Here is a 12,521-nt window from a genome sequence, read left to right on the forward strand (position 1 = left end):
ACGGTCATGTCATCTGCTTTTCTTTTCTAATAACCCAGGATGTTTGCATCTGAGTTGATCAGTAAGCTTGTACTGTAAGGTTCCTTTTATTTGGTCTTTAAGAGATTTGGTTATCAGAGATTTGCTGGCTTTATGACATTAAGCTCTGCTGAGCTGTTGACAAACTGGTGAACTCTTTTTCTTCCCTGCCCACTCGCCGAGCGCGGACCTGATAACCCCAGGTCCTCACCCAGCATAGTTGGCACTGCCCTCTCTTGTAACGGGTCGCATTCGGGCAAGTGTCTGGCGCCCAGGAGGTGTGAGAGACACAGGCGTTCTGTGTTCCTGCTGAGAAGAGAAGCCTTGAGTTTACTAGAAGCGTGGGGGTGGGGAGAGTATCACGTTTGTTAGACATACTGAGAATCCGAAAGTCATTCCAGAATCTCTAGAGGATCCAAAAAGCATTCTGCCTAAGAATATGAGAGTTTGTTTTTTTGCTTATTCTTAACTGGTGAATTGTAGCAAAGTGAAGCACTTTCAGCTAGTGAATGCATTTTAATTTCATTTGTTCAATAATATGCAGCATTACCAATTAATACATATTTTCATTGTGCAATTTCATGTCAGGAAGAAGGGACTCTAGAACCAGTGAAAACAGTCTTTCCCCTGAAAAAGAACATAACTCTTCCTACAGTAAAGCTAAGAAGGAGCATACCGTGAAACAGTTCGGTAAGACTGAGTGAGCCCCAGGGGAGGCTGAGAGTGCGCGCTGGCGAGCTGAGACCTTTAGCTGCCGGATCCTCTGCTTGGTCATGGAGCAGACGGAGCCCTGTGGCTGCTGCAGCGGAGATGCACCTGCTTGGCTCTGGGAGGGGCCCTGGCGCTGGAGCACTGCCCTCGGGCGGCCGGGGCGGAGCGGGGCAGAGGGGCCGCCCACCCAGGGGTCTGAGCCACAGGGGGCCTCCACACCCCTCAAGTGAAGGTTCCCTGCCACGGCTCAGGCCCTGGCCCGTGATCCACTGGAGCCTTCCGTTGTTCTGCAAATGTTTGTGGGGTCCTTGTGCTCATGGAGAGTATGCTTTAGAGGGAGAAGACAGATAAGAAGGAGAGGTCAGGCGTATATCTTCTGTTAGATAATAAGGAGAGGTCAGGTGTATACCCTCTGTTAGATAATAAGGAGAAGTCAGGGTGTACACCTTCTATTAGATAATACAAAGAGGTCAGGGTGTACACTCTCTATTAGATACTAAGGAGAGGTCAGGTGTACACCCTCTATTAGATAATAAGGAGAGGTCAGGTGTATACCCTCTATCAGATAATGAGGAGAGGTCAGGTGTACACCCTCTATTAGATAATAAGGAGAGGTCAGAGTATATACCCTCTGTTAGATAATAAGGAGAGGTCAGGGTATATACTCTCTGTTAGATAATGAGGAGAGGTCAGGGTGTACACCCTCTATTAGATAATAAGAAGAGGTCAGGGTGTACACTGTCTATTAGATAATAAGGAGAGGTCAGGTGTACACCCTCTAGTAGATAATAAGGAGACGTCAGGGTGTACACCCTCTGTTAGATAATAAGGAGAGGTCAGGTGTACACCTTCCTATTAGTTTAGCAGAGTCTTTTGAAGGGAGAGGAGGCCTAGGGGAGTGGGGGGGGGGGGGTGTCTGCACAGAGTTGGCCCGGGTCGCTGAGCGCATGAGCTGAGGGTGTCCAGGGTTGGCCAGAGGCCCGTCGCTGGGACAGGCCTGCCTGCCTGCGAGCCTGGGAGCCAGGTGGAGAGGCTGGAGCAGAGGGCAGGTGACCGGAGACCGGGCTCCCGTGTGGCAGGCTGATGTCCTCGGGGGTTGCGTCTGCCGGACGGGCTGTTTAAGTGTGAACGCAGCCCCTGGGGGTGTCCAGCAGGACGGAGACTGGCCCGGGCTTGAGAAGCACCCCCATTAAAACTGCAGGGAGCAGGAGTGAGGCGGAGAGCCACCGGCGGGCTGTGGCTGTGTGCGGGTGGCAGGCTGTGATGGTGGGGCTTAAGGGTCCCCGCCAAGAAGACCGGGGTGGGGTGATGGGCGTGCTGACGCAGCAGGCCGCCCCTGTTCACGAGGAGAGGAGTCAGAGGGAGGGTCAGTCCTGGGTTCCGGAGCCTGACCCTAGATGGTGTTGCTTATGGATGCGGGGAAAGCTTTGGGAGAAGCTGGTTGGCGGATGGGGTGGCTGGGCCAGGATTTCTGTTCTGGAGGCCTTGCGTTCAAGGTGCCCATGAGACAGCCGGGTAGAGGTGTTGGGACTGCGGGTGGGCTGTGGCCTGGGGTTCAGGGAGAGACCTGGAGAAGCCGGCGTTAACGTGAAGAAGCTGCGGGTTCCCAGGGTGGCATAGGACCTTCACGTAGGGCCTCATCTCGGGGAGCGGGGCACCCAGGATTCTCCCCTCCAGGGAGACTCGGAGAGGAGGGGGCGGCTCTGGCAGAGGAGACACAGGCCAGCACAGTGGAGGGGAGTTTGGAGAGCGGGTGTCCTGAAGCCAGGGAAGGGGCGTGTATTACCCAGCATCCCATGGAGTCAGAGAACCGACCATTGAGTGGACGGGACAGCTAGTTGGTCACCTTGGCAGAAACCCCTGTAAATCCCAACAAGCCAAAGCAACTGGACGCAAAAGCCTTTGCAGTATTTTAATCTGTTGTTAGCTATTTCATGTCAGCAAGAAAGGACAATAACATTTCAGCTAAAATTTTAGACCCCATAGTGTCTGGATTAAATAATGAACCAGATCAGGAAACTATAACTTCAGAAATAGGTGAGAAAAACATATTCTTTAGTTTAAATTCTTCACTGCATTGATAAGAAATATTTACATCTCAGTGTGGTTTTCATTTTTTTTATAATTATTCCCACCACTTTAGTGTTCATTTGATTCTTTTCACAATGTATTGAAGACCCGAAATGACTTGATATTCTGTTTGCTTTCATCTGCTAAGTTTTACGATGAGAAAGAGTAACTCAGCTTGACATTAACCTTTTCACTGAGGTTAACCTTAACATTGACATTGCCTTTTTATGTGTGACACTTCTGAATCTAATTCAAAGTGCTTTCTTTTATCTTGCTGCTGGAATTTTATGAAATGGTGTGGATAGATAGAGAATTATCTTTCATTTCTCCAGACTGTTCTGTTGTGTTCTATTAAGAAAATGCTCCACAATAAATGGGCTTCCCCCATGGCTCAGCGGTAAAGAATCTGCCTGCAATGTGGGTTCCATCCCTGGGCTGGGAAGACCCTCTGGAGGCGGAAATGGCAGCCCGCTCCAGTCTTCTTGCATGGAAACCCCCTTGGATAGAGGGGCCTAGGGGGGTTGCAAAGAGTTGGACTCGACTGAGCATGCACACGGCCTTGCTGCAGTAAATACTTAAAGATGCCTGCTCGGAGCACCTGGGGGCGGCGTCCCCGTGGCGCACCCTTTACGTTTGAGGGACGGTGTCCCCGTGGCGCACCCTTTACGTTTGAGGGACGGTGTCCCCGTGGCGCACCCTTTATGTTTGAGGCTGGCAGCATGACGTGTGCGCACGTCCTCATCCTGCTAATATGGTGAGGACAGATGTGCGGATTTGGAATTTCAGTGGAATCATCCGAGATGACAACTGAGTGTCGTCCCCTGTGATAAACTCAATTCTTCAGAAATGTGGCAATTCTTGAGTGACATTTAAGGGAGAAAATAGTGTAAATCTTGACTTCAGGGAAAGGTAAACATTTTTCTGGGCTGAGATGGCCTCAGCTCTGTCTGGTTTGTAAAAACTCAGTAATTGTAACTAGAGTAACAGCAGGCCCGTCTTTCTGTGCTTGCGTTCTACTTTCCTCGTTTTTTTGCTTTTCTAAGAGATGTGTATGCAAGCCTTCTGCTCCATCGTCAGTTCAGCAGTGACGATCCATGGTGGTTCTGTTCCAAGTAGGTCAGCGCTGTGCGGTGTATCTGGGTCTTGAGCAGTGTGGGGGATGAATGACCTACATCGGGGCAGGGCGCTTTCTTACGGATGGACACCCCGTTCTCAGTGACCCCACGGGTGGTGCCGTTCAGCCGCATCTCGTGATGGTTTATTTCACTTCTGCGGGAGCTTTTCTCAGCTCCTTGGGGGTCCCAGAGCCGCGGGAGTGGGGAGCAGGCTGGGGGTGAAGCCGGAGTGAGAGGTTGCCCCGTGCGGGCAGCTGGGCGGCCCACGTGGACGCACCTCGCCTCCAGACCCAGACCCGTGTACCCGCTGGCCTGGAGCGAGCTGCAGGGTGTGCTCACTGAGCCGGCGTCTCCTCGTGGGTGCCGGCTGTGAGGGGACCTGCCTGGGGGCCCGTGCGGTGGCTGCCTTGTCATGGGCATGCCGTGCACAAGGGCTTCGGTGCTGATCACCTATCCAGCTGCGGAGCCCCCAGGCAGGGTGAGCCAGCGCTGTCCGGAGAGGGTGTGATGGGTTTAAAGTCACGTCGGAGAGCTCTTCAGCACTGTACGATCTTTGTAGACCTTTATCTTCAGCTGTGAAAATAATGGAAGTTGCGTGTTGAAGGAGCACAGAGCGCTGGCCGGGGGCCTCAGACCAGTGCTTTGTGGAGATGAGGGGAAGCCTGGTGCCACCTGCTGGCCACAAGCCGAGTCCCATGCGTTCGCTGTGCCTGGGTGAGGTCCTGGCGACCTGGGCTTGGGGGGCCCTGCCCACAGGCCCTTCCGCCCTCGAGCCTGTCCCTGCGCCCACCCCGGGTGCCCGTCATCACATGTGTCATCCTGCCCCGGCCGTCCCTGGACTCTCGGAACCCAGGGCTTGCCAGCCGGCAGTTAAGTTCCTGAAGCCTCCAGGTCCAGTGGCGCTGGTCTCTCTCAGTCCCCGTCCACTCCCGGCCAGTGCTTCAAACTGAAGCTGTGCCTCGTCACGCTGACCGCTCCCGGGCCAGCCAGCCAGCGTTGTTGTGGGGAGTCCCGAGAGAGTGCATGGGCTTGGTGGTTCTTATTTGCCTGTTCAGTTCAGCTGCTCAGTCGTGTCCAACTCTTTGTGACCCTGTGAACTGCAGCACGCCAGGCCTCCCTGTCCATCACCAACTCCCAGAGTCCACCCAAACCCATGTCCATTGAGTCGATGATGCCATCCAATCATCTCATCCTCTGTCGACCCCTTCTCCTCCTGCCCTCAATCTTTCACAGCATCAGGGTCTTTTCCAGTGAGTCAGCTCTTCGCATCATGTGGCCAAAGTATTGGAGTTTCAGCTTCAGCATCAGTCCTTCCAATGAACACCCAGGACTGATCTCCTTTAGGATGATCTGGTTGGATCTCCTTGCAGTCCAAGGGACTCTCAAGAGTCTTCTCCAACACCAGAGTTCAAAAGCATCAATTCTTCAGCACTCAGCTTTCTTTATAATCCAACTCTCATATCCATACATGACCACTGGAAAAACCATAGCGTTGACTAGACGGACCTTTGTTGGCAAAGCAGTGTCTCTGCTTTTTAATACGCTGTCTAGGTTGGTCATAACTTCCCTTCCAAGGAGTAAGCGTCTTTTAATTTCATGGCTGCAGTCACCATCTGCAGTGATTTTAGAGCCCAGAAAAATAAAGTCAGCCACTGTTTCCACTGTTTCCCCCTCTATTTCCCATGAAGTGATGGTACCGGATGCCATGATCTTAGTTTTCTGAATGTTGAGTTTTAAGCCAACTTTTTCACTCTCCTCTTTCACTTTCATCAAGAGGCTCTTTAGTTCTTCTTCACTTTCTGCCATAAGGGTGGTATCATCTGCATACCTGAGGTTATTGATATTTCTCCTGGCAATCTTGATTCTGACTTGTGCTTCTTCCAGCCCAGCGTTTCTCATGATGTGCTCTGCATATAAGTTAAATAAGCAGGGTGACAATATACAGCCTTGACGTACTCCTTTTCCTATTTGGAACCAGTCTGTTGTTCCATGTTGTTTGCCTTTTCAGGCAGATTGAAAAGTTCATCAAAAGATTTGTCCATTTATTTCTCAAAACACAAGCACTGTCTTTCCTGGCTCCCATTGTCATGCAGGCTGTCTAAGGAGACTCAGTCCTCCTGCAGCCATTTGACAGTCTGCGATCTCCTGGAGCCTTATCCATCCATCTCTATTTTGCCTGGGTTCCCTCATTTCATGTTTTTTTGTTGTTTAGAAGTTTTCATTATGAAAAATATATGAAAGTAGGATAGAACGATTTGCACCTGTGTGCCTCTCACCTGGACTCGGTGGTCCTAAGGTTCTGGCATGTTTGCTTCATCTATAATGACATTGTTTTATGAATGATTTCAAAGTATGTAAAAGATATTTAAATACTTTTAAGTATTCCGCCTGAACACTTCGGCATGCACTTACGGAGCCATGAAGTGACTGTCGCACCTAACACACTGATCCCCCTGGAGCGTCTGAAACCCAGGCTGCAGTCTCCCTTTTTTTTTTTCTTTTTTTTTTAAATTTATGGAACGCTTCACGAATTTGCGTGTCATCCTTGCGCAGGGGCCATGCTGATCTTCTCTGTATCGTTCCAATTTTAGTATATGTGCTGCCGAAGCGAGCACATGCAGTCTCCCTTTTTATCCTCTTTTTTGTCTCTTCAACCTCTTTGAATCTGGAATATACCACCCCCCCACCAACTTTTGTCCCGGAACGTTGACTTTCCAGAACGGTGTGGTTGCTGGTCGGGTGCAGCGTGTCTGTCCGCTTGTTCCTCGTGGCGTCATTTAGCTTAGAGCAACCCCCCCCCCCACCTCCCATATTTCCCTTCGATCTAAAGGCCTGATCAGACTTGGGCTGAAGAGCGTGCTTGCCCTCACCCTGCGTAGGTGACACTGTGCCCTTTGCCTTACGTCCTGTCAGGATGCACTCAGCATCTCTGCACCCCAGGATGCGAGGCTGAGGCTGATCCCTGTGCCAGGCTGCTCCCCCGGTATAAGTCCTGGGTGTCTGCGTTTGCACTTAGATACGGTCTGTGGCTCTGTGTGGCTAGACGCTGCCCAGAGTCCTGGCAGAGAGCGGGGCACTTGTGATGTGCTGCGGGCCACGTGCTGGCTGGGGCGTTTCTGGGAGAGTAGCGAGATCAGTCCTGGGTGTTCATTGGAAGGACTGATGCTGAAGCTGAAACTCCAATACTTTGGCCACCTGATGCGAAGAGCTGACTCATCTGTCTCCGGATCCCTCTTAGATGTGGGGGGGTCGGTGCTGTAGTAATGGGTCAGGTTTCTCCCTGGTTCTTGCCACAATCCAAAGTGTGTCCCCTCAGCCCCCCTGCTTTTGTTTTTAATAGGAGAAATATTTTATTTCTCGGGTACTTGATATTTTTTTCTATTTTGGTCAACATTTGCTCGTCAGTCAGTAAACAGGAGGCAGGCGTGCCGGAGCGTCCGACGTGTAGGCCTGTGCAGAGCCAGGGGCGTTTTCCTCTTGCTCCTGCCGTCCTGAAGCTGCAGCCTCAGGTCATGATTCCCAGGCCGGGCCGTCGTGGGGAGACCAGGGGGGACTGGCGGTGTCAGGCTGTCCTGGAAATGGGGGGTGCCCAGCCTCTGCCTCGGCTGAGTGGGTAGGGCCTGCCCACTTCCCGGCTCCCCTTCCCCACTCCTGATCCCAGAGCCAGGCTTGAGGGGAGCGGTCCAGGTGCATCCTCTAGAAAGCTGCCCCAGGTCATCCCTGGCGCGCTGTCGGTGGGGAGGCACAGACGTGTAAGGTGCCCCCCGTGACCCCGCTGCATGCTTCCGTCTTAATCACCCGCTTTAACTGTCTGACGTCAGGAACGAAAGAAGCTAATACTAACTCAGCTAGTATTTCAGATGACAATGCAGCCAGTCTGTGGAGAGGCAGCGCTGAGTCAGAGCCAGCCGTGAAGCAGAAAGGTAAGAGGGAGGCTGGTCACCCGCGTGTCCCCCACACGGGGTGTCCTGGGGTCATAGCCACAGCCACAGGCTCCCAGGCCTCTGACCCCCCCACCCTCCTAGGCCCAGCCCCTTGTCGTCCACACTCAGGACTGAACATGGCTGGTGACTTGCTCTTGCCTGTATGATAAACTAGAGGAGCACGTCCTAGACCCAGCCCGAGGGCAGCAGGCCATCCTGTGTCCCGAGTTCCCCCTGAGCCCAGAAGTGTCAGGGTGACCCAGGGACAAGCCTCAGTTGCTGCTGGGGCTCTCGGAGGCCGGGCTGCAGCCCCAGGTTTCCCGTCCGAAGAGGACTTCCCAGCAGCTCGGAGGCTTTCTCCACTGTGACTTTTCTGTGATGTTCTCTGTCTCAAGTCCTCCCTCTCTAGGGTTCTGCTCTCAAGCATGATTTTCTTTCTCAGCATTTAAAAAAAAAAGTTGTAGTAAAGTTATACGTTCAGTATTTGCTTTTCTTAAGAAAAGGTTTTTATTGGAGTACAGTTGCTTTGCAGTGTTGTGTTAGGTCCCGTGGTACAGCACAGTGAACCGGCTGTGCATGCACACACATGCCCCGTTTTCTGGACCAGCATGTCCTTCTTCAGCCCTGGAGCTCCTGCCGGGTGCGGAGGGGCGCCCTGCCTGCAGCCCCCAGGCCGTGCCCTGGCGCCGGGGCCGCAGGGGTGTGGGCAGGTGAGGGCCAGTGTTTGCCAGCCTGTTCGGCAGAAAGTGTCTGTCGTAGGCCTGCGGTGCGCTTGGCCCTTGGGCAGAGAGCGCCTGAGTGAGCTGAGGGGTAGGCTCAGCAGCAGTTGCTGAGGGTGGTCTGCGGGGAGACGTCACACCAGGGTCAGGGAGGGCCTCGGGGCCTCAGGGCAGAGCATGGGTGGTAGTTGGGGCCAGTGGCCGAATTGGGAGCTTAGAGACAGGACGCTGATGCCGTTTTTAGGGGTGAGTGGCTTCATGATGCTCAGCTCATGTGGGAAGCGTAGCGCGTGGTCCAGAGGCCAGACCGGCCTGGGCTCTGGGGCGATGGGGTGGGACAGAGCAGCGGGGTCGCCTGGAGGCGTGTGGATGCCCGAGGGCGGATATGCCCGAGTGCAGAGGAGGGACTGGCAGCCTTGACCAGGGCGGTGGTGCGCTGGCCAGGGACGAGGGAGGAAGGGAGAGGGGTGTCCGGGTGGAGGCCGGGTGGTGCAGGCGGGGCCCAGGGCCGGGGGCGTCCACGAGGCGGGGCACCGCACTGTGCTGGGGGCAGGCCGCCTGTGTGTGCAGCACCCGGGGTCAGCTCGGGCCTCCGCCGCCCTCGGAGCCCCCGGTGGCCCACAGCCCCTCCCGGCTCTGAAGAGGGCCCAGGGCCGCGGTGTCTGGGCCTCGGGGGCAAGGCAGCTCTCGCGCCGGTCCCTCCCCCAACACCCTGCGTGTCCTCCCAGGCGGCCCCGTCTTCCAGACTGCCCTCTGTGGGGCCGGATCTCTGGGAGGCAGGTTGTCCGAGGCCCAAGGCCGGGCCCTCCGCCCCCAGAGCTGGCCCCTTTGGGGCAGCGTGTCTGTGGCTCTGACCTCGGTGTCCGCAGGCCACCCTTGCGGTCTGGCCCTCCCCACGTTGACGCGTGTGTCCTCCGGGTCACCTGGGCCGTCCTGGCGGAGTCTGTTCTTGTCCTGTGTCCAGGGAGCTTTGGCTCTTCCACGCACGTGTTTGTGCATTTTAAGAGTGTAGCACAGAGACCGTCCTGGGTCCACCCACCCCATGGCGCTTCCCTCCTTGGTCGTGGCCTCGGCTGTCACGTTTGTCCCCGTAACGTGGCACTTGAAGGAAGAGTCTGGGGTGACGACTGCTGAGGGCAGACGCCCTCCCATCTGGGAGCCAATGGAAAGACATTCGTGACTGACTGACGTGAGACGGGCCCCGTTTGCCTGTGGCTGGCTCTGTCACCTCCCGCCTCTGTGTCTGTCACTCATCTCCGTGACTGATACACTTTCTCCTCATTCCTATCTCCTGTTTTCAAGGAATGATATATTATGATTTGTGGTTTTGTTTGTCTGTCTCTCTCTAAAAATAAAACAGTGGCAGTAGGAAGCTGGAAAAAAGACTAGGAGGAAATGACCATTTTTCCCCAATGGACATCCAAAGTTATTACTAATATATTTTTCTCAAATCCTTTTATGATCATTTAATATACTGAAGTTTTCTGACAGAAATTGATTCTCTGATGTACTTTTTTTTTAGGTGACTGTCCTAGTGATGCAGGTAAGTAATGGCCTTAAATAGATCTGTTTGGTATAAATTGTGTCCATCTGTACAGATTCTAACATGTACTCTCAGATTTATGTTTTATACATTGTATTAGTGAAAGTAGCTTAAGGAAACGTAACCACCAATTTAAGATTTAACTTTTTATGTTTTAAAAGAATGTATTTCAGGAATTTTTTTCTTGAGTATAAATTATATTTCCAATAATCAAATTCTGGTGTTACTATTTTCTAATGTATAAAGCACTTTTACTTTAAATAGTAGAGTAAATTTAATTGTCTTAATAGTTTGGGTTTATTGTTTACTGATGAAATCTTTATCAAAATGGACAAAACTTTATTCAGATTATAAAAATAATATGGTACAGAGCCAAAATAAAAAAAAGTTTAAAAATGCAGAAAAACATGAAGAAAATGAAAAGCATTGGTAATCCCAGTGCTCATAACTTGAATGAAAGTCCTTTTAGACCCCCATCTATGCTATGTAACATACATTACCCACTCCAGTATTCTTGCCTGGAGCATCCCATGGACAGAGGAGCCTGGCGGGCTACAGTCCGCGGGGTCACAGAGAGCGGACACGACTGAGCGACTGGGCGCCGCACGCTATTGATTACGCGTGTATTACGTGATGACTGCTTTACCCGAGGGTGTGACCCGGGACCAGACCGCAGTTTCCTGAGTTTCCTCGTGTCTGTCCCTGTGGTGATGATGGCGGCTGAGCATCCTGACACGTGCGTGTGTGCACATTTGTGTCCACGTCTGCCGTTAGGCTGTATTTTCCTTTCAGCTACTTGACAGACCTACCTGTTGAGTTCTGTTTTCTTGAGAAGCTGACCCAGTTTGTATTTCGAGTTTGCCCCTGTCCCCACACACCTACCCCAAATTTAGATACTAAGCGTCTGTTTTAATTTCATCAAAATGATGAGGAAAATTTCATTCATATTTGTTACTGTTTTGATGGCTGTCTCTTCACACGTTTACTTGTTGTTTTTTTTTCTTTCGAGAATTTGCTGGTGGGCCCGCTGCCTGTCCAGAAAGAGACGTTGGAGCTCCCGGCCAGGAGAAGAGCGAGGCGCCGGAGAACCCCGAGCCCCCGCCCGGCGAGCTCCCTGCAGCGGTCAGGTCTGTGCACCCCGGTTCCGCCCCCGCCTCTCCTTGCCGCCCCAGCTCGTGTGCTGCTTGAGCTCAATCGTGAGCAAGTGTTTGTTCAGAGACAGCAAAGCCCACTTAATCTTGTACCTGAGATGCACCTGACTCCTGTAGAGCGTTTCAGAGACTAAGGGAGATTCGCACTCACGGCTAAATTTTGTCACAGGTTTGATTCCTGATACTTATGTTTACCATTCTTTTTACCTTCATGAGATTAACAGGTGGGTGCTTTTAGACTTGTCAGGTTAGTGGGATATTCTTAATATTCTGCAGATCATGTCTTAACTGGCAGGTTGAAGGTGGCCTGGAAATTGGCATTAGCGTGGCTGTTCTTCTGTCCACTCGGAAACGTGCAAGTGTTCTGTGTCTCTTTTTAGGCGGATACCTCGGCCTGGGAGCGCACGGCCCGCGCCTCCCCGGGTCCGACGGCAGGAGAGTGTGGAGGCGCTGACCACGGACAGGTGGGGCCCGGGCAGCCACGTCGGTGTCTCGGCACCTGGAGTCGGGGAGGGGCTTCCCTAGCGCGGGTGGGGCTGGCGAGGGTGGAGCACATGCTGAGGCGGGGAGCACAGCACCTGTGGGGGCCCTGACCTCTAAGCACGGGCCAGACCACCTCCACACAGGGGTTCGTGCTCTGCAGTCACATCTTTGCCATGATGCGGAAGGTGTGTGCCTTCCATCTCTAGATAAGAGGATTTTCTGAGCATGAAGACAATCAGGGGGGAAATGGGATAAAAGAATTTAAAGGCTTAACTGCACAAAAATTAGAAACAAAAGATAGAAAGTCACGAGCAGTATAAAGACAAGCCACACGCAGGGCTTTTATAAATTTTATGAATCTCCCTGTGGATCCAGTGTGGACACAGTACAAAACATCAAAACGAAGGAATAGGAAAAGGAGAACGGGCCTGTCGGAGTGGGCTTCAGCTGGGTTGGGAGGCGGGGCCTGGAGGCAGCGTGGGTGTGTCTTTTAAGCCTTGTTGCCCAGGGAAGGGAAGGAATGAGGCAGCAGGTGGTGGCGGGAAGGCCCCAGAGAAGTTAAAGAGTTCCTGTTTTTTTTTCCCCCATTTATTTTTATTAGTTGGAGGCTAATTACTTTACAGTATTGTAGTGGTTTTTGCCATACACTGACATGAATCAGCCATGGATTTACATGTGTTCCCCATCCCGATCCCCCCTCCCACCTCCGTCTCCATCCCATCCCTCTGGGTCTTCCCAGTGCACCAGCCCCGAGCACTTGTTTCATGCATCCAACCTGGGCTGGAGAT

At 52.6% G+C, this 12,521-nt stretch overlaps 1 protein-coding gene and 1 non-coding gene across 7 annotated transcripts in view; one reads left to right on the plus strand and one right to left on the minus strand.

Moving 5' to 3' along the window:
* TRAF3IP1 (TRAF3 interacting protein 1) overlaps positions 1-12,521 on the plus strand; it is a 61,724-nt gene that overhangs the window by 11,981 nt on the left and 37,222 nt on the right. For 4 of the 6 annotated variants that reach the window (XM_043462155.1, XM_043462152.1, XM_043462156.1 and 1 more), the window contains exons 8-12: positions 607-708; positions 7,775-7,837; positions 10,079-10,099; positions 11,109-11,226; positions 11,631-11,714. In XM_043462155.1, coding sequence (XP_043318090.1) covers positions 607-708; positions 7,775-7,837; positions 10,079-10,099; positions 11,109-11,226; positions 11,631-11,714 — 388 coding nt within the window. The remainder of the gene's footprint in view (positions 1-606; positions 709-7,774; positions 7,838-10,078; positions 10,100-11,108; positions 11,227-11,630; positions 11,715-12,521) is intronic. The other 2 variants (XM_043462157.1, XM_043462158.1) reach the window with 2 other exon arrangements.
* On the minus strand, positions 6,423-6,529 carry LOC122437436. Its single transcript, XR_006268263.1, has one exon. It is a non-coding gene; the product is annotated as a U6 spliceosomal RNA (small nuclear RNA).

The sequence above is a fragment of the Cervus canadensis genome, chromosome 2, assembly GCF_019320065.1.
Source record: "Cervus canadensis isolate Bull #8, Minnesota chromosome 2, ASM1932006v1, whole genome shotgun sequence".
Lineage (NCBI taxonomy): Eukaryota > Metazoa > Chordata > Mammalia > Artiodactyla > Cervidae > Cervus > Cervus canadensis.